Source organism: Pleurodeles waltl, chromosome 12, assembly GCF_031143425.1.
Source record: "Pleurodeles waltl isolate 20211129_DDA chromosome 12, aPleWal1.hap1.20221129, whole genome shotgun sequence".
Taxonomy (NCBI): domain Eukaryota; kingdom Metazoa; phylum Chordata; class Amphibia; order Caudata; family Salamandridae; genus Pleurodeles; species Pleurodeles waltl.
This window is the reverse complement of record NC_090451.1, coordinates 696100997-696122954: the sequence shown is the minus strand read 5'-3', so window position 1 is coordinate 696122954 and position 21958 is coordinate 696100997. Positions and strand designations below refer to the sequence as shown.

Below are 21958 nucleotides of genomic sequence, written 5' to 3'. Positions count from 1 at the left end.
CTTCTTCATGACACCAAAGAACTGTTCAATGACCTGTTACCCCTTCATAGTCTCAAAGAACTGTTCCATGACCTGTCACCTCTTCAGGACCCCAAAGAACTGTTCCATGACCTGTCACCTCTTCATGACCCCAAAGAACTGTTCCATGACCTGCCACCTCTTCATGACCCCGAATAGCAGTTCATGACCTGCCGTCTCTTCAGTATTCCAAAGAACGGTTCCATGACCTGCTGCCCTTCAGTGTACATGGCTTCCGCACATGGGACAGGCACAGTACGGCTGCAGCTGTCGAAGCTTCCATCATGCAGAAGAGGTAAAGCATAGCCAGCTTCAGTGTACTCTGGCTTCCGCACACAAGACGGGCACAGCCTGGCTGTAGCTGTGTGAACTTCCCTCACTCACAAGAGATAAAGCGTAGCTAGCTTCAATATATGTTGGCTTCCACACACAGGACGGGCATAACACAGGCTGCAGCTGTGCAAGCTTCCATCACGCAGAAGTGAGAAAGCGTAGCCAGCTTTACTGTAAGCTGGGTTCCACACCCGGATTGGCACATCATGGGCAGAAGCAGCTGTGAAAGCTTCCATCACACCGAAGAGATAAAGCGTAGCCAGCTTCACTGCAAGCTTGGTTCCACACAAGGGATGAGCAGGTGCAAACTTCCATCAGACAGAAGAGGTAAAGCGTCGCCAGTTTCGGTGTAAGGTGGCACCTACACATGGGAAGGACACAGCACGGGGCTGCAGCTGTACAAGCTTCCATCACACAGAAGAGTTAAAGCGTAGCCAGCTTTGGTGTAAGCTGGCTCCCACCCTCGGGACAGGCACAGCATGGACTGCAGCTGTGCAAGCTTCCATCATGCAGAAGAGGTAAAACGTAGCTAGCTTCCATGTCAGATGGCTACCACACACGGGACAGGCATAGCATGGGCAGCAGCCACACAAGCTTCCCTCTCTTAGAAGTGATGCAGTACCACTTGTATGCTCATCATAGCATCTATACAGTCTCCTGCTGCGGAGTCCTAATGATGCCATGCAGAGGCTAGCTGCAGTACATGCAATTCTGAAGGACAACTTGATGCCGATGGCAGCACTGTGTTCCAGTCCTGGCCTTTCCGATGACAGTGCTACACTTTTTGGGTGTTCTGGGCCTGGTAAGACTCAATTAAACCAATGGGATTACATTTACAGATTACAATGGCTGGTAGAAGGAATGTCTGGACTGGAGTAATGTCTGATGATATGAAGTCATCTGGTCACCCTTTTCATGACAAGGGGCCACTTGGCAGCTATGATTAAGGGGTGCATAGAATGACACAGATATTTGTGAATTTGGCCTTTAAAGTCTGTCTCCTGTGAAATTCTGTCTTTCTGTGTCTTGTCTCTCAAGATGGGCAAGCCACTGAATGCTTGGTCCAGGCTCATGTCCAATGGCTGGCTCTGGCTTTTGGAATCTCAAGTCCAAAATGAGTCATCCTTTCATGGAGGTGATGTGGCCTAGTGGCTACAGCTTTAATTCAAGGATCGGGTTGTGCTATGTAAAACTGCCAGTAATTATATGTAGATTATGTCACCCACACTGTAATCTTGTCCTCCAAAAATAAAGGACAAAGCACTAACCTTTGAAATCAGAAATAAATACCCATCTAGTGGCTAAATAGCACAGTGTGAAATTGGGAAATCTCAATCCCGGCTTCCCTGCTTCACCACATTGTGTGATCCTAGGCAAATACTTTATTTAACTGAGCCTCCAGTTTATGATAGTACCTTCAAATATGTAGGGTCAGGATATGTGCTGTACAAAAACCTTTCTTGTGTTTGATTTAATAGCCTAGAATGTCACTCTATCTGTAATAAGGTATATAGGGTACACACAACAGCTGACTTACTCCTGAGTTCACACATTGCATTGTCATTAGGGCAGAGGCAGGAATGTTTCTCAGCTCTGTTGAAAAACTCTCACTCTTAATGCAGTCATGGAATCTGATGTACTGAGGTGAAACTCTTCACGGGTGTTAAGGAAATACATCTTTTTGAATTTTGAAGATACCTCAGCATATTCTAACATGATGTCTGTTGCATATTTTACGAGCCAAATATTTTCAAGCTCTGTTCCTGCACGGGCTCCAAGAGGCAGAACCCTGCTCGGCTCTCTCTGCAAATTTATTGGCTCGCCAACTTCTGCCTGTTTCTTCCGTAGCCCTGCAGAGATAGGGTTACTCTGTTACAAATGTGATGGATGTCATATCCGCCATATTATGATTCCATTATATTCTATGGAAATCGTCATACAGCGAACGGAATATTTGTCACGTTGATAATGAGGCCCTTTGTTTTCTGCCATCTTAGCTCTTGTTGGTATCTCCCAAGATGGAGAGGGCCCCCTTCCCTCCCATTGAGGGCCCCACTAGTGGTCCCAGGCAGGTGTTGTGAGGCAGGACAGGCCCACCTACACCGCAGCCCCTCTCAGTGAGCCTTGATCAGTCTCTGAGAAGCTTCCAGATATAGCTTGCCTCCGTGCACAGAACCAACAACCATTCACAGCTCCGTCTTTAATTAAAACGTGTGAAAAATGAGCGCCATCTCGTGCTTTTGGCGGGGGCAGAGAGGAGGAGGTGTGGTGCACGAGGCCAATGACGCAGGGAACACGTCACTTTTGCTGGGAGGGGGAGGCATGCATAGCTTCACCTATATCACAGAATCCCATATATGCAAGGCCTAAAGCAAAGCGTGTGCGCCTGTCAGTGGTGCTGGAACAGTTTTCAGAGTGGAGGTGGCGCCATCTAAGTTACCCCACGGAAGCCATAGGGATTGCAAACACTGTAAACGTCACACAAAGAACAAATAAAATAGTCCAGCCCATACAGCAGGAGAGGGGTAAGTATGGTATATAGCCGGTGATGCATTTTGAAGCACACTGTCAGAAATATATTAAAAAAGCATGGTGTGGTAATGCTCCGTCATTTACAGACGGCACATTTTCCACTGAAATGACCCCAAAATGTGCAAGGATGTGAAGTTTTACTGTTAAAATTATGTAGTGCATAAGCGATAATGTGTAAAAATCGGTTTTCAGAAAATGTTTACATTTGCACATCACAAAGTAAAGTGTCTCGATTCCTTTTGATCCTATTAAAATCTTTGTTTCTATCACGCTTCAGATTTTTTTTTTTTAAAGTGTGTTTTATTTGCGCTTTCCTAACTACTGATATATTTTGAAATATTTGTACAGTTATTTTATAGGTATTTAAGTTCTTGCGCATTAGGAACAAAACTGACATCCTAAAGCCTTTCTTTTCATACTCCCTGTCAGCCATCAAGACTGAAAGATAGTTCACTTTACAAAACCCTCTAACTTTGCAGTCAGATAAAGAAAACTAAACACCAGTGTCCAGTAGCAGCAACTGGTCAGAAGACAGAGCTTGACATTTGACCCCTATCCTTGAATGCACAGGAAATGTGACAAAATAAAAAAGCAACATTGAAAGGCATCTTTATTGCTTATTAACCTTTTGAACTTAAACATGGTTATGTTGGAGGTGCGGGCACTCTCCCTCGTAACCCCACTTGCAGAGCCTGTGGCACCTGTAACAGGATGTGCACACTTGAGCAGGACATCTATTAGGGCTGGCTGTAACTGGCGTAATTCTCAGTAGCATAATTACTCGTAATTTTGCACAATTAATCATAAATATGCGGCATTATGTGAGAAGTGTAATCCAGCATTTAGCCATATTTTCATAGTGCAATATGTACTACTGCATCGAAAATGGACCCGAGAATGCATTTTGTGCTATGCAAGTATCATTAAAACCTACAGGACAGTAACAGCCTTACCGCGCAACTGCTCTCTCTTTCTTAGTTCATCGTTCCTGTTCTCCTGCAGTGGGATTTTCAACTGACATTGCTTTTAATTACTCAAAGTAGTGTAATCGCATAATTTAGGTAATTTTGCATGACAAGAGAAATCAGTAATTACTGAAATTACTTTGATTACTCTGGCGTAATTGAAATTTCACCCAGGCCTACAATCCATACCTGCATACCCTATTCCAGACCGTATTTACCGACATACAGGGACTAAGTGTGCTGTGTCGTGGTGGTCATTAGGAACTGACTGAAATGACCTGTATCTTATATTCATGCTACAAACTTTACAGGCCAAAACACTGAATGTTTTCTCAACAATTAATGTAAAAAACCATAAAGGTAATCCATGTTAGTGATGTAATTCCAGTTTACATTTTTTACTAATTCTGCATTCCCCATGAGCTTTTGCTTGTTCCAAGTGCACTGTTTCTGTAGTTTAACCTTAAACGTTGATCATCTCGTTATAAGTAGCCAATGAACTGCTCGTACGACCCATCATGTGCTCCTGAGTGTGTAGGCGGAGGAGAAGTCTTGTTACGGCCTTCAGGATTCGTTACAGTTTCCACGTAAGCTAGGCTGTTAGCATAGATTACCTTGGAGATCACAACAGTCAGGAGGGCTTGTAGCTTTATTGGGGTACAAGGAACAGTGAGGTACATCTCAGTTGTGTAGAACAGTGTTTCCCAAACTGTGGGTCACAACCCACTGTTGGGTCTCAAGCTGATTTTTGGTGGGTGAGGAAAGTCAGAGCAATACATAAAGCTGCCTTTAAATTATGTATAACTTGTCACACCCGCTGTGATTCTAAGAGAGAGGTCAAATGCCAGGCTGCTTTATTCTTTTAACAAGGAGACTGGTGTTTACTTTCCTTTTTCTGACTGCAAGGTGAGAGTAGCTTTTAAAGTGAATTATGTGACAATGTATAATGTTGTTTTCTGCGATGTACAAGAAAATGTAAATACTTGTAAATGAACTGTGTGAATCCAGCAGTTAGAAATGCAAAAACGAAGCAATTTTTTGTAATTCTTTAGTGCGCTGGCAACGGAGATTTTATTAGGATGAAAACAAATCAAGACATTTACTTAGTGATGCACAAATGACAAATATTCAGAGAAACCTGATTTCCACACATTATCATTTGTGTGCTATGTAGTGTTATCGGTAAAACTGTATGTCTGCAAATTTGGCGGCCATTTCAATGGAGAATGTGCGGTCTGTAAATGACAGTGCTGTACCACACCATGCTTTAGTTGCATTCTAAAATCACACCGCCTCCTGTCGTTTAAAGGAAGGTGGGTCGTGAAAGTTTGTTGTTCTAAAAAGTGGGTCTAAAAGGTTTAGGAACCCGCTGAGCAGTGAAACTAGGCACCCACGATAAAAGGGCTCTGTTCAAGGTCACAAGAAGGCTTAACACCCAACCAGGCTTGGATTGGTCAAGGTGCCACTGCCTTGGTGTAGCAGAGACCAGAGTCAAAATGAGTACAAAGTTTTACAAGAAAGAGTTTTATTGTAGCAGGAATGTCTGGAACATGAGGTGTTTGCACACAGAGACATTTGGTGTGTGCTTCAGCTCGGTTAAGGCGCCAGTACAAAAACCAGGAAGTGTTGGGGAGGAAACAGGCTACTGGAGCCATGGTGGGCATTGACACGTATTCACAGTATGGCACAGATAATCAGTTGATTTGCCCAGAATCACACATAGTTTTGTCAAATACAGACCTCGGATTAAAACCCGTGACTCCAGGTTGCTGAATTATCGCGTCGCTCACTTGGGCAGAAAAAGTTGGCACGTTTCTGCCACCAGTCAACTATGGGGTTTGACTGGCACCGCTATAGCCACGCAGTGCATGCACACAGGGTTTGAAATGAAAGGAGACCAGGGCTGCAGGTGGTGTCTTACTGATGCAGGGCACAGTGCCAGCCCTCAGTGTGCTTGTACTGGTATCTGCATAGCCACAGAATGCTCTGCTAGGTAAGAGGGGTAGGAAAAGGAGGCAGGACTGGAGGAGGAAGATAGGGCCTGAAGTTACTGAGTAATGGCCACAGATGCATTCTCTTGAAGCCTTCTGCAGCAGAGGAGAGCCAATCTCCCCTGCGGTGAGTGACTTGTTATTCTGGGTCCTGGATGCATTGCTGAATAATGGCCATTGATGCATCATTTAATGCCTTGTGCAGCAGAAGGGAGCCATTCTCCCCTGGGGTGACGTGGTCTTCCGGGTCCTAGGTGCACGGCTGAATAATGGCCATTGATGCATCACTTGAAGCCTTATGCAGCGGAAGGAAGCCATTCTCCCCTGGGGTGACATGGTCTTCCGGGTCCTAGGTGCACAGCTGAATAATGGTCATTGATGCATCACTTGAAGCCTTATGCAGCGGAAGGAAGCCATTCTCCCCTGGGGTGACATGGTCTTCCGGGTCCTAGATGCACGGCTGAATAATGGCCATTGATGCATCACTTGAAGCCTTCTGCAGTGGAAGGGAGCCATTCTCCCCTGGGGTGACATGATCTTCCGGATCCTGTGTGCATGGCTGAGTAATGGCCATTGGTGCATCTCTTTAAACCTTGTGCAGCGGAAGAGAGCTGGTCTCCCCTGGAGAGACGTGGTCTTCCGGGTCCTGTGTGCATGGCTGAGTAATGGTCATTGATGCATCTCTTGAGGCCTTGTGAAGGGGAGGAGAGCCATTCTCCCCTGGGGTGACATGGTCTTCCTGTCCTAGGTACATGGCTGAGTAATGGCTGCCGATGCATCTTTTAATGCCTTGTGCAGCAGAAGGGAGTCAGTCTCCCCTGGTGTGACTTGGTCTTCCGGGTCCTGTGTGCACGGCTGAGTAATGGTCATTGATGCATCTTTTAATGCCTTGTGCAGCGGAAGAGAGCTGGTCTCCCCTGGAGAGACGTGGTCTTCCGGGTCCTGTGTGCATGGCTGAGTAATGGTCATTAATGCATCTTTTAATGCCTTCTACAGCGGAAGGGAGCCATTCCCCCCTGGGGTGACATGGTCTTCCGGTCCTAGGTGCACGGCTGAATAATGGCCATTGATGCATCACTTGAAGCCTTCTGCAGCGGAAGGGAGCCATTCTCCCCTGGGGTGACATGGTCTTCCGGTCCTAGGTGCATGGCTGAATAATGCCCGTTGATGCGTCTTTTAATGCCTTGTGCAGCAGAAGGGAGCCAGTCTCCCCTGGGGTGACGTGGTCTTCCGGATCCTGTGTACATGGCTGAGTAATGGCCATTGGTGCATCACTTTAAACCTTGTGCAGCGGAAGAGAGCCGGTCTCCCCTGGAGAGACGTGGTCTTACGGATCCTGAATGGATGGCTGAGTAATGGCCATTGATGGCTCTCTTTAGGCCTTGTGAAGTTGAGTAGAGCCATTCTCCCCTGGGGTGGCATGGTCTTCCTGATCCTGTGTGCATGGCTGAGTAATGGCCGCTGATGCATCTTTTAATGCCTTGTGCAGCAGAAGGGAGTCAGTCTCCGAGGGTGTGACATGGTCTTCCGGGTCCTGTGTGCACGGCTGAGTAATGGCCGCAGATGCATCTTTTGAAGTCTTCTGCAGTGGTGGAGAGTCAGTCTCCCCTGGGGTGACGTGTTTTTCCTGGAGCACGTCTGGAGAAGGCCTTTTCCCAATCATTTACTTTCTGCAGACCTGGTTGTTGCCGGGGCCCTGCAGTGATGTCTCTCCCTTTTCTCTCGGTCTGCACCCTTGTCCCTCCTCCCCAAAATGTGAGGGTTTAATCAACCTGCTGGTCTCTCTGCGGGGCCCGTGCAGACAGGCTGCGGGCACAAGCCAGCACCTCTATCAATCTCAGCCGCTTGCCAATATTCAGCTTATAAATCTGGACTCCAGCAGGGTGGAGGGGGCGCTGCTGCCTCTGGATGCCTGCTCTTCTTCTCAGTACACTTCAATCATATCCGCTTTCTGTCCCCCGGCCCCTCCCCTCCTTACCTCCCTTTCATTTACGTCTGCCCTTCCTTCTGCGCTCCCTTCTCATATTTGAGTAGGATTTTACGATGGAGGTTGTGTCTCATTTTGGATTTTTTTTTTGCGTTGGAGACAGTTTTTGTGGTGTGTTTTTTTTATCTCTTTGTTGTATATGTTATGTTAGGATATATTGATATGTATAACGCGCTGATCACCTAAGAGGGTATCCTGGTGCTTGCACATGTGTAGTTTTGCGGTCCCCAAGGTGCTTATACGAAGAGCCACGTCTTCAGCTTCCTGTGGAACTCAAGGAGGAGGCTCTGTTGTGTACAGCAAGGTCGTTCCACGTCCTGGGTGTGATGTAAGAGAATGAGCGACCTCCAGTTTTCATTTTGCGGATGCATGGAATGTGTGCGACTGAGAGTGAGGCAAAGCGTAGGCGTTTGCCACCTATTTTGCACCTCATAGTTTGTGGCGGATTTTGCAGCACGCTTTTAGATGTTGCTAGGTTTTGCATACTGTAGTTGGGCACAGTTGTGTGATGGGTTTAATTTATCTTTCTCAGGTTTTTGGGATGGCTTTGAGGAATGAATCAGAGGTTGGAGTCACAAACAATTGCCAGGTTTTTAGCTTTCTGTGTGTCGCTGGGCGTAGGTCCTGGGGTGGCAGAGAATCCATGTCTTGACCACCTAAAGTTTGGATTTTTGTTTTTAGATCCATCTAGACAGAGGCAGCATCCATCTATTAATTTCTGGATAGGGTTTAACAGCTAGTGATGCTTCAGTGGCCCACGGTAATGGTAGTCAGACAGTCCAGACCTGAGTGCTGTCAGATTACATCTTGGTTCTTGCACCGGTCCAGCGGTTGAGATAGGAGCCTTATAAGACAATTATTCTGAGATGCTCTGCTCTGTGGAGGGGGTGCCAAAACCAGAGAGGAATCTACCAGCAGATTTAATTCCATCATAGAAATGCTGTGGTAATTTGTCCTAATGATTCAGCAAATTAATTGCAAAAATCTTTGTTGCAACCCAACCCTGGCCATTCGACTTAGGTCACAGCACTGTAAAAAGTCACCAAACTACATCCTTATATTCATACACACAACTTGGTCGGGAGGTAAGAAACATAGATTGCATTGGAGCTGGATCCAGCTTCCGGGTCAACTCTAAGTCCCTGTGGGCTGGCCACAGGGACGGCAGGAAGTGATGTAGCAGAGTGGCTAAGTTGTTAGCTAGGGAACCAGGAGGCCTGTATTCTGATCCCGGTGTCTACACTTGCCCATTTGTGTGATCCTGGACAAATCGCTTTGTCTAAGTGAATCTCAGACCCATTATCTGCCACATTGGGAGCACCCCGCCTGTCACTCAAGTAGAACTTCTGGCTTCAGTCCTTTCCTCTATACCTGCATCGCATCCTCTAACCATTTTCTGCCCTCTCACTATCACTATCTCAGACCACCCCTCACTGAACCACCCATGGCCCAGGCGCCGCCTTTAATGCAGCCTAGGCTCCGGCCTATAGGCTCAGCGATGCATCCATCAGGGGGGACTCCTGTGTTGAGCCTGTCAAGAGCTCTGCGGTGCCATATGATACGGTGCCCTCCACTCTGCCCTCCACTCCAAGGGACCCCGGGGGTAATTAAAGCCGCCTCCCGTGTGCCCCGGTGAGCTCTTCCGTAGACACCGCAGATCGTGTGCACGCTCTTCTGATGGGGACTCTTAAGCCAGGCTCTGTTGCCATGGTTTCCAAGTGCCTTCACGGTGAGCCGGGGCCTCCATTAACCTAATAAATATTGAATACCGGCACAAGCCTCAGTGCCAATAAAAAATACTGTCAACCTCGTGCTCTGCGTCAAGCTATTTATAGATCCGCCGTCTGAGCATGCGCAGAGCATCCTCCAATGGCTGGCACCATCCTCGCCACAGAAGACCCCTCTCCGTGGTTTCTAGGCAACTCATTTTAAAGATGCAGGAGGCCTGAAGCTGGGGAAGGGGAGTAAACAAAATGGCGGGTCAGGGGCTTTGTGCTGGTGATGAATTGGATGATTCCAAATTCGTCAGCCTCGGGGCCCACAGGTGTCACAGTTTCAACACCCCTCAAGGATTGCCCTTTGGCTCTGAGGTACCAAGGTATGTCAATCCCTGGAACTGAGAATATAGCTGAGCTTCTGCAGTACTACTTATGCGTAATTTGCAGGGTGTGTATTCAAAACTTGGTGGGACTTCTCAGCCTTACTTTTTTCCACAACTTGAAAACAAGTAAATAATGTTGGGTAAACAAAAGTCTAGGGGTGAGCGATAAATATCGCTATTCCCGTGGAGTTCACTGAGTTTTGGCCACTCCACGTCACGCATGTAACATGGAGTTCTGGACAAATTTTCTCTCTCACAGAGCTCTCGAATGTTAAGTTGGCGAGCGAGAATAGGCGTCTCCTAACACGACTTTCGGGCGCTAGGAGGGCACTCAGCAAGATTTTCTTAACGCTGATGGTCAAGGCCGGCGCGACCGATCGTGTAGGAAACCTGCAGCTCGAGTAGAAAATCTCCTTAAGCAGCAGCAAAACCAAGTTGAGCAGCATCACCATCAAGTGTGCCAAGCGGTGCTGTTTGCGCTGATTCCCTAGCACGGAACAAGATCACAGCGCTAAAAATCAGCTCGGCCAGCACAACATGCTGGTTTCCACCCACTCACGAAACTTTGTGGAATTTCATGAAGTTTTAATGTAACTCCGCAGAATTCAATGGAGTGAAACTCCACGTGTAACACCCACCCCTACTAAAGTCCAGAGGATGTGAGCTGTGATGAGGTGAGATATAAGTATCAGCACGTAAAGCAAAGTCTGGTGTGCGGAGGCTGGATATGTATGGAGGCATGTAGTTTATCGTATAGGAATACTGGCAGTCCTGTGTTCGATGATCCTATAGGCATTCTGTAAAATTTAATGGACTGTGGTGTTTTTGAAGTAGCCTGAAATAAGGTAAGGTTAAGCAAACTCAAGATGGAGAGAGGTGATAAGGCGAAGTGAATAGACGTAGTCAGAGATACCATTGTCACACGTTCATCACATGCATTTTGTTTTGCCCGGCCTGAAAATATCCTGGGAGTGACCTGCTACAACATCCAGTTGTTTCAAACCCTAGAGATTTGTTTGCCAGTTAACATGGAAGAAAAAAAAAAAAACACACACACACAATTAGTGGTAGTATGGTTTTGTTTTGTTACCCTATTAAGGAAAAATGTGTAGCTTTATTAACACTATGGCATTTGGAGTGTTGGATGGTGGAAGGTTGTGGGTCCAGTGTGCTATCAGTGGCACGTGGAGTTGTCACAGCCGAGAACGGCTAATGGTGTGGCTGATTGACCTTATTGGTTAATTTGACCAATTAATTACCCCTGTTACTATGACCCTTATTGGATCAATAATACAGCTACCTTTGGAGGGAGATGTACTCTTTCTGAGTGACAGTGTTACAACAGTGGCTTCCAGAGTCCCTCAGGTGTGACTGCGAGTGACACTGCTTTTTAATGAGTGAGACTTACTCCTAATGAGTGACGCCGTCCCTAGTGCCTTCAACTGTTTACTGGTCAGACATGCTAATAGCTAATAAAAAAAACAGCTTTCTTATGAGTGAGACATATTGCAAAAGAGGAGATGGTGGTCCAGTGGGTAACATCTGTACCAGTGAGATAAACAAACTTAAATAAATGAGACAAGTATGTTATTTGTAAAATACATAGCCATAGCAAGCCATGTAGGGAGGTGAACGAGTCCACCAAAACTCCTGGAAGAAATCTCCCTCCCCATGTGATGTCTGCAGCATCACCCTCACCTGCTAGGTAATGCATCGTATCTGATAGGCATTGCACAATATAATCTCATCTACCCACAGCTACTTTTTGAGGTTAATAAACTTTATAAGCTCCACAAAGTGAAAAATCTGTCTCCTTAACAAGAATTGTGTGGGCGTAATTATATTTCACCCTCCCCACCATAAACCAACTCCTAAATTTGCACTTGTTGGAGTATTTCATACTGGTAGAATTTTGCAGAGTGCAAATTCGTTTGGAATGGCAAAATTCCAGCAAATGTATCCTCACAATGTTAGCGCACTCGTGTGAAAGCGTTTGAGAATGCTGTGGTCAATGGATATCCCTACTGCACTACATGCCAAGCAGTCCAGCAGCCATCCCTTTCATTAAGGGCCATGTGTACAAACACATTTTCCCATAGACACAGAATGGGAAAAACTGCTTGCTATATCTGGCCCTAAATGCCCACTGTTTGGTGCCAAAGCTCTCACTCTATTCTTGGGCCTTGGGTGTCTCCTCTGCAGGTTTCATGAGCACTGGGGACCAGTCAGCCAAAGGAAACTACGGCCTCATGGACCAGATCCAGGCCTTGCGGTGGTTGGAGGAGAACATTGCACACTTTGGCGGTGACCCCGAACGCATCACCATCTTCGGTTCCGGGGCCGGAGCCTCCTGCGTCAACCTGCTCATCCTCTCTCACCACTCAGAAGGTACCTTTGTCACTTAGTACTACCCAGAAGGGGGGGAGGTGGGAGGAAAGGAGATCCCAGAGAAACACTTCAGTAGGGCAGGAGTATGCCAAGGTTCCCAGGTCACGTCGGGACTAATTAGTCCAGTCCCTGTTTCTCCTTATAATTCTGGGACTTGTAGTCCTGGTTTGGGTACTGGAGTGAATAATACTACAAGTGATGGAATTCTGAAGAAAAACTCAGAGGACTGAACTAACTATTCACACATGGACCTGCTAAACTTGTCTGCTAGGACTACGTCAGTCACTAGGTGAGCCCTTTACAAACTGTATTTTAGATCTGATTAGTTCGAAAAGAGTTCCCAGAATGTGGATGAGGATCTGATTGGAACTTAGCAGTGTGAAGTCCCTTACTGATTTCATTTTACTACAATGCTCTCCACTGCTCACTCTTGGAAACTAAATTTGTGCCAAACGTTCCTCCGACACTCAGTGGACAGCAGTTCAAATGGTATTTGATCTGGCTTTCTCTCAGCTTGCTTAGCACTTCCTAAAAGTGCTCTTTAAATGGCTGCAATGTTTAAAAGCTTAGAAATGCATATTTAAAGAAGTTGAAAGCTGGACCTTTAAATAATTCAAGGACGCACCATTTGGAGGGAAGCTTAGTGTACGTGTAAAGTCATTCTGAACGGTCCACGTCCTGTTTAGTGTATTAGGAGCTCCAGTGTAACAGAAAAGGTCCTAGGCTCCTGCCCAGCTTAACAGCAACCAATAGGAGCAACTCCCGCTTAACAGTAACCAATGGGAACCACTCCCGCTTTCCAGCAACCAATAGGAATATATGAAACTTAGAACAGCCTATAGAGTTTCTCGGTGACAGAGCAGTATGGTAAGGCAGAACTGCAACCTGTAGGAACTACTCCAGATAGTGTTTCCCCAACAGAAACAACTCTAGTAGAAATCATGGCAGCCTAAGCAGAACCAGTTGAAAAAGTGGTTTAGTAAAGAAGCTGAAAGTAACTAATGAACACAAGAGCAGGCTAGGTCTTTACATATGCGTCTCCATCCACAGAAATCTCATATACAAACATTTGCATTTCTGAGAAGTGGTGTCTTATCACGTGACTCAGAAATGAGTAGGGAAAGTAGTGAAGCACCCATTGGCCACTCACAGACCTCTGCACACACTGATGTTAGTGCCCCCCTCCACAGTGATATCCTTAGAGTGCAAGATTCAATATTTCACTATGCATCGAATAATCACAATTATATTTCCCCCCCCAGGCTTGTTCCAGAAGGCCATCGCCCAGAGCGGTACCGCCATCTCCAGCTGGTCGGTGAACTACCAGCCTTTGAAGTACACCCGCATGCTGGCCGCCAAGGTGGGCTGCAACCATGCGGACACATCCGACTTAGCGGAGTGCCTCCGGCGGAAACCCTACCGCGAGTTGGTGGACCAAGACATCCAGCCAGCCCGATACCACATTGCATTTGGCCCTGTGGTGGATGGTGACGTGGTACCTGATGACCCAGAAATCCTCATGCAGCAAGGGGAGTTCCTGAACTATGACATCCTGATTGGGGTGAACCAGGGTGAGGGGCTGAAGTTCGTGGAGGACTCGATGGAGAGCGAGGATGGCATTTCCGCCAGCTACTTCGACTTCACAATCTCGAATTTTGTGGACAACCTCTACGGCTACCCAGAGGGCAAGGATATCCTGCGTGAGACCATCAAATTCATGTACACAGATTGGGCCGACCGCGACAATGGCGAGATGCGCCGGAAGACCCTCCTGGCCCTCTTCACCGACCATCAGTGGGTAGCCCCAGCAGTTGCCACAGCCAAGCTCCATGCAGAGTACCAGTCGCCCGTCTACTTCTACACCTTCTACCACCACTGCCAGACGGACACCAGACCAGAGTGGGCTGACGCTGCCCATGGCGACGAGATCCCGTACGTTTTTGGTGTCCCCATGATTGGTGCTACAGACCTGTTCCCCTGCAACTTCTCCAAGAGTGACGTCATGCTGAGCGCTGTGGTGATGACCTACTGGACCAACTTTGCCAAAACTGGGTGAGTGTTGCCTGCACCGCCAGCCTTTATTTTGGGTGTTTTGAGTGAGTTCAGAGGGTTCAGTGGCATTGAGAAGAAAGCTGTGAGTTCCTTGGAGAGCCTCCTCCAGTGCGCCATGGGTGAGGCAGGCATGGAAGCCATATCTGAAGGATGTCAACCGTTTCAGTGCCCCATGGAAGTATATGAATGAATATATGGTCATATAGGCATCCTAGTTTAGTGCTGTCAAAGTGTTATGGTGTTTGTATATATATATATATATATATATATATATATATATATATATATATATATATATATATATATATGCAGATACATATATTTTAGCATTCTGGGATAATTTATCCTGTTTATTCTATTATAAAATCAGTCATACTGCAAAGAATGAACTTGAACTGGATGAGCTACCCACAGATGGACCTGGAACTCAGTATGTGGCACTAGGAGAGTAAGGAGTTAATTTCTGTTATGGAGTATCTACGTTTGGAGACCTCCAAGAATTAAAAAAAACTCAGCCCCTGCAAAAACAAGCAGCTTGAATTAAGAAGGTAGTCTGTTTTCAGCCATTCGCACATGGGAAACCCAAGCAGGGGTTCGCGGGTGGATACCTGAGGTCACCCATCAGAGAGCAGGGCGCTGAGATGGGACTAGGGCAGGCAAATGCCCCAAAGGTACAAATAGCTTGGAAAAGGCAAGTGTTCACCAAGAGAACCTTGGGTCATTTAGAAATTACACTCACATGAGAGGGAAGAAACATGGAAAAGACAAAAGTTCATCTTTACACAAAGCTAGCTTTACCAATTGACTTCAGCTTTCAGACAAACATAGTGCATTTTGAGAGATGTAGTTTCAACTTATGTCAATGTAAACTATTGAGTCAGATTACTATGTTTTTTAAAACAAAGCCTTGGATTTAAAAATGTGTCCCAGTGACCTGGAGCCTAGAAGAACTATGATTGAACCATCAAGCATATAAAAGGTTGAGAGAGTGGGCATCAAAGAGTTCGAACTTCAACAGCAATAAGTTGAAAAACATGATACTTATCCAGTATCTAAACAGGTTGGTACTCCAATGTTTAGGGGCTCTACAGAGCCCTCAGTCCATCTAGATGCCATTCTGCACAATCTAGGAGCCTATTAAATGGCATAGTCCTCACTTTTAATGTGGAGATAGCAGGCGGGAAGTCAGAGCCACTATAGGGTACAAAGCTTACAGCAGAATCAATTTTGCTGGCTGGGCTTAATGCATGTTGTGGGAACTGTGACAATGGCATACAGAGAAGGGACAACCAGACCCTATACGGAGGGAATATTCCTCATTTAGGATAGAAAAGTGTCGGCTGTGATATCCATTTGGATCGCCATAACTAGATATTATCAGGAATTAGCAAAAGATGGGCCACAGATACTGTGCCAAGCTGGATGCCCTGTTTCAGGCCATGTCTTTATAAAGTTTCTGTGCCATGGAGTTAGAATACCCATTGCAGTACATCTACCCTCAATCACTGGCACATAGTTGATTCCTGATTTATCTTTTTAAGCTGGTTCTAGTCCCTCCCAAGCCTTTGTCCCTTTCCACCCCAGAGTGTGCCTAATCCTCCCACTTTGCCAAACTGCCTTACGTTTCCTCTTCCTCCTCGAAGACCTCACATAAGAACAGGACAGCATGGATGACTGCAATATGGCGAGAAATCAAGATGACCTCACGTTTAGGACCTGTGTTTTTTGCTGGACCAGTACAAACCCCATTTGTGGTAGTTCCATTTCACAAGCTTAACTAGTTTGGGGTACCAGGTGATATCCCACACAATTATGCCCTCCAGAGAGGGATATCCTCTTAGAAGTGATATCTTATGCTGAAATCCCCCTCCGAAGACCCTTTTCACCACAGTAAACAGTTATCGAAATATATTTGAAGTTTACTCCCCAAGATTCTATCTGAGGTTCAGGTTTATTCTCATTGATAGCCTTACCAGTGGTTAGACTGATTTAAAAAGCTAATTTTTTCCCCAGTAAATGAAACGAGTGTGGGATAATGTAGTATGGGGCAATGGGGAAGGGAGGACTGACAACTGGTTTTGAAGACAGCAACCTAAGCATTAGGCCATATTTCTTCCGTCAGGCAGCTGGCAGATCATCAAATCCCATTCTCTCTACTGAAGCGCAGAGATAGCTGTGTGACTTAGAGACAGAATGCAGCCCCTTTCAGGAATTCACAAGATGGACCGAGTTTTAATCGGGGTGTCACAGTGGCGGCCCTCCTCCGCTCTTTAGTTGCTACTTGTTGCCACCACTGATCCAGCTGATACCAAATATCACCTACATTTCACATACGTAGACTATGAATGACATATGGGCCATTGAAGTCTATTCAAAGCGTATCATGGTTACCACTTAATACTTAGGTGTGAAATTAACCAGACAAGCATATCCACGGGTTCAGGTCTCAAACATTAGCTTCTACCAAAAGCTGTATCTTGAAGAGAACACTACAGAAAAAAACAAGTATTGGTGTCAGAGGTGGGATCTTCATGCAACATCCCAAGGGCCCATTTGTATTTCCCTGCCTGGTGCACCCAGGGGGAACCCAGTGGGATGCAAAAGCTGGTTGTATCTCTTCACCCTGGACAGAGGTAGGCACACAGGGTCTTCTCTGTGCCCACATAGAATGTAGTTGAGTATTCCCAGGAGGAAACACTGAGACACACTGTTTTAGAAAGATTATTTGAGGAGTGTCCTTGGGTTACATTCGTCCAGGAATGCCTCGGACCTGACCTGGTTTTAGTAAAGCTTTGCCTCATATCTTGCATAAACCTGTCCAGCACCGGCCAGATACTTTTTGATGCTCTCTTCCTTGTCATTCTCCCATTTGAATCAGAATTTTTGTTTACTCTTGCGTGTCATTCTCCCATTTGAATCAGAATTTTTGTTTACTGGTGATGTAGACAAACACCTATTATTCATGATCTGTGACTGGTGCCTCGCAAAGCAAAGGACTGCAGTCAAGGGCAGCCACTGACATGCAGTACCAATTCATCCCCTAGTCCTCTAGACACTGAGGCAGCCAAAGAGCTTCCATCTGACCGTGATTACGGCTACCTTAGATCTCTTCAACTTGTTGTTTACTTCGATCTGGCATTTTCCAAAGAGAGCGAAAGGTGAAACTCACCTGCTTTGCTTTTATCTGTTTTCTATACTGTTGTTGTGTTTTTTTGTTTTTTTTTTACTAATCAGTGCCTTTGTGTCTCCTGAAGCAGAGCAATGTTGTTAGTACTTTTAATCATCTGATCATGTTGATAGATCATATACAAAGTGGTGTTTTAACATTTTGAAGAGAGAGAAAGTGCCAAGCGTGTTGGGGGAATCTGTACTTGTCAGCCCAGCCAGTTCTTTACATTACACTGCCTTCTTGTCTGTGCACTGGCTTATCTGTGCTTTGCCTTTGTTGTTGTTGTCTTAGACAATTGTCTATACCTTGGCTGTTTGTTTTATTTTACATTGGTTCCTTGTGTGTGCCATGTTTTTTTTCTTTACAAAGGTTCATTGTCTGTGAACTGGCCTTTTGTATGTGCACCTGTTTCTTAGTTGATGCTTTTTATTTTTTTGGTTTTGCATTGGTCATCGTTTTTTTTGCTTTGCTTTAACCTTTGTCTGTGAATTAACTCACTGACTGTCCATTTGGCTTCTTGTCTGTACATTGGCTCCTGTACTGCACACCTATTTCTTGTCTGCACATTGGATTCTTTTCTGCCCTTTGGCCTTTTGTCTTTCCACTAGTTGCTTGACTGTGCCTCTTTGTAGTGTTTGATTGTCAGTACATTGGAATCTGTTATGCACCATGGCTTCTTGTCTGCACGTTGGCTTCTTGTCTGTGTATTGATTTCTGTTCTGCACCGTGTCTTCTTGTATGAGCATTAGCATTTTGTCACTGTATTGGCTTCTTGTCGGCACATGAGTGTCTTGTCTGCACTTTGCCTTCTTTTCTGCACATTAGTGTCTTGCTTGTGCCTTCACTACGTGATTGACTCTTAATTTAGCAATGCCTGTGCAGTGACTTCTTGACTGTCCATTTGCTTCTTTATTTCACATTGTCTTTTATTGGTTCTTGTCTGCGGTTTGATTTCTTGGCTGTGCAGTGACATTTTGTTTATGGAATGGATTTTAGTCTTCACATTGGTTTCTTGTCTGTACCTCTGCTTCAAGCCTGTATATTCCCTTATTTCGTGCACATTTGCCTATTGTCTCTATGTTGGTTGCTTTTCTGCACCTTGGCTTTTCGTCTGTGCATTGGTTTATTGTATGTGAATTGTCTTCATCTACACATTGGCTTCTAGTATGTGCCCCAGCTTCTTGTTTGTGCGTTTCTTTCCCATTGCATTGGTTGTCACAATGTTCAGTTCATGTTATTGGTGCATTACCTTCTTCTATGGAGATTGATTTTTATTTTCTCATTGGTTTATTGTATGCACATTGGCTTCCTGCTTGTGCATTTGCTTCTTACATGCGCATAGATTTCTTGTATGCACATTGGCTTTATGTGGTGCACAGTTTTTTTGTTTGCGCATTGACAACTCAATGTTGGCTTCATGCTTGCACCGTGACTTATTTGCACGTCAGTTTTGAGTAAAATGCATACAGAGTAGATCAATGTTAATAATTTTTCTCAGAGCAGAAAAGGTGTCTGCACTGAAGGGAGGCTTGGAATTTTCCACCAGGATGTGGTATAGTGAATAATGCAATATATGTTCAACAGTTGAGAAGGACCTCTATGGAGGGCTTACTGTACTAAGTAGATTTTCAAGCCACATTCTACTCATAGAAGGTGTCTGCTGATGGGGATTTCCCTGATATGGGGCTTGTTCAGAAGAGACGGTTTTAGTTTTAATGCATGGTTCACTCATCTGTTTTTTGTATCCCCTTCCAGGGACCCGAACCAGCCTGTTCCACAAGACACCAAGTTCATCCACACAAAACCCAACCGATTTGAAGAAGTGGTCTGGACCAAGTTCAACACAAAGGATAAGCAGTACCTACACATCGGTCTGAAGCCACGAGTGAAGGACAACTATCGTGCCAACAAGGTCGCCTTCTGGCTGGAGCTGGTACCGCACTTGCACAACCTCCATGAGATCATCAGGACCTCCACTACCCCCAAGACACTGCACCCTATCACTGGAGGTCCCTCTGGGCCTCGCCCTGGTCCCAGCACCACCCGCTGGCCTTTCCCAACTCTGCCGATGGACACGGAGGACCCGCGCACCCACACACCCCACATGCCCTTTCCAGATGACTCCCGCGACTACTCAACGGAGCTGAGCGTCACTGTGGCCGTGGGGGCTTCCCTGCTCTTCCTCAATATCCTGGCCTTCGCTGCCCTCTACTACAAGCGCGACAAGCGCCATGAGCTGCGGCGCCGGCTCAGCCCACCACGAAATGCCGCCAATGACCTGCTGCATGGTCACGAGGAGGAAGTGATGTCGCTTCAGCTGAAGCACTCAGAGCATGATGCCCATGACCTGGAGCCGCTGAGGCCTCATGAGATTTTGAGGCCCGCTTGCCCGCCCGACTATACACTGGCTCTACGCCGGGCACCTGACGACGTGCCACTCATGACACCCAACACTATTACTATGATCCCCAGCACCATCACGGGGATACAGTCCTTGCACCCCTTTAACACCTTCCCCACCGGCAGCCACAATAACACATTACCTCACCCGCATTCCACCACGCGGGTATAGTGCGCTACCCGCTCGCCGCGCAAGGACGCCTTTTTAAAACAAATCTTGAGGGATGGCAGGCTTTTCCCTTGGTAAAAGGAAGCGAAAGAGAGCAAGGGAGAGAGTGGGGGACAGGCACAGAAAATACTCAAACCCAGAAGTGGACAACATGCCTTCACCCACAGAAAGACGTTTTCCTCCCTGTCTGAACAGGCTGCAAGTCCCTGCTGTGACTGCTCCACCCTACCGGCCTTGGGGACTGTCAATTCCTTCCTGCCTTTTTGTGGGGAGGAGGCCAAGCCGGGAAAAGAGTTTTCGCACACAGGGGCAACGCAGGCAACCAATTGGGAAGCTTGCAAGGTTTAGGGGCAAGGGGGAAGCTTGGTACCAGACAAACTCAATGAATGTACAACGGGCTATCGGCACTCGATATTCCCCGGGTGTAGGGGTGGAGTGGGGGTCTTATTTTCTTTTTCCTCTTTTGTACAAAAAACAAAAACACAAAATATCAAAAGACAGATGTGGATTTCCAAAACAAGGGCGCGGGAGGTGGAGAGAGTGGGATTTTGCTGCATGTTTGACCAAAAAATGAGGGTTGCGGGAGAGTCTTGGAGGTGAAAGGAAAGGTTACTAACACATTTCTCTTGCCTGCCCCTTTTGCAAACCCCGAGGTCTAATGTCTCTTTGCCAGTTCTGTTTTTGCTGTCCCTTTCTGAAGGAGTTTTCAGATTTTTTTATTTTGTTTTTGGTAAATTATGAGAAACTAAAAACCCGATGCCAACTTTCCCTGCTCAAAGCGTTGCTCCCACAAATTTTCTTCCCACGCTTAGAGAGGGAAAACGTGCCAGTCATTAGCGGTACACCGGTTCCGCTGGACATATCTTTGGGATACCTAGCACCAGTGTTAGTGGCATATTTTTTTTTTTTCTGTGGTTTAGGAAGTTGATGGGAGTTGAAAAATGGTGAGGATTGAGTCAGTAAAAATAATTGTTATGCAAGCCCACACATGACCATGGTCTCTGGCTATCCATAGTGTCATGGCCTCACCTGCGACCCAGGTTATCTTCTGTGTTTTCTTAGAAGTTCTTTATGAGGCAAGGGCTGAACAGAAGTAGGAGATGTCTGAAATTTCTACAAGGCATATGTTGATAAATCAGACGGCGGTCACTCTAGCCAAAAGGTGTACACCTACATATTTTGATACAGCAGACATCTTGGAATCTATCTTAAAGGTACACTCCAACATATCTTGATACAAGGTTCCATCTAGTCGGATGCTGCATCCCAAAACATCTTGACAACAATTAAAGGTGGATCTCCAGGCGACCAGGCAGATCTCTTCAAGGAAAGGGGCAGAGAAAACAGCTGCACACAACCATCGTGAAAGAAATGTTAATAAGAAAATGTTCGCATTTGAAAGCCTTCCCCACAACATTCCAAAGACCACCAACCCCTCTTGCAGTTTCAACACAATGAATCTACTTACCTTCATGCCTCCCCCCCCCTAGTAAAAAACAAAAAAAAGTAAAAAGAAGACCTTGTGAGGGCAGAGAGACCTCAGGTCTTGGAGCTCTGATTTTGCAGACTTCTTGAAAGCCAACATGTTGGGTCTGTAATTAAGTGAGAGTGTCTACAGAAAAAGGCCTGCTATGCTTTCTCGACTCCTCACCTTTGACCACTGCTTTTCCCTTACCTTACAGCTGCCCCATCTTGGAGGGACAGTCCCTCCTTAGCCCCTCCTTAGGAGGATCATCAGTTCTGCTTTTGAGAACTGATAAGCACTCAGTCTGTGCCATTTAGATGCACAAATAGAAAAAGATGCACTTTGCTAACTGCAATTAAATTGAACATTCAGAATTGTTCCTCTTTCC

The 21958-nt window shown here is 46.0% G+C and overlaps 1 protein-coding gene across 2 annotated transcripts in view; it reads left to right on the top strand.

Moving 5' to 3' along the window:
* The window catches only part of NLGN2 (neuroligin 2), a 275173-nt gene extending 253577 nt beyond the window's left edge, over nt 1-21596 (top strand). For both annotated transcript variants that reach the window (XM_069215582.1, XM_069215583.1), the window contains 3 exons: nt 12130-12315; nt 13578-14367; nt 19292-21596. In XM_069215582.1, the coding sequence (XP_069071683.1) occupies nt 12130-12315; nt 13578-14367; nt 19292-20108 (1793 nt within the window). In that variant the 3' untranslated portion in view covers nt 20109-21596. The remainder of the gene's footprint in view (nt 1-12129; nt 12316-13577; nt 14368-19291) is intronic.
* Nucleotides 21597-21958: the final 362 nt, after the last annotated feature.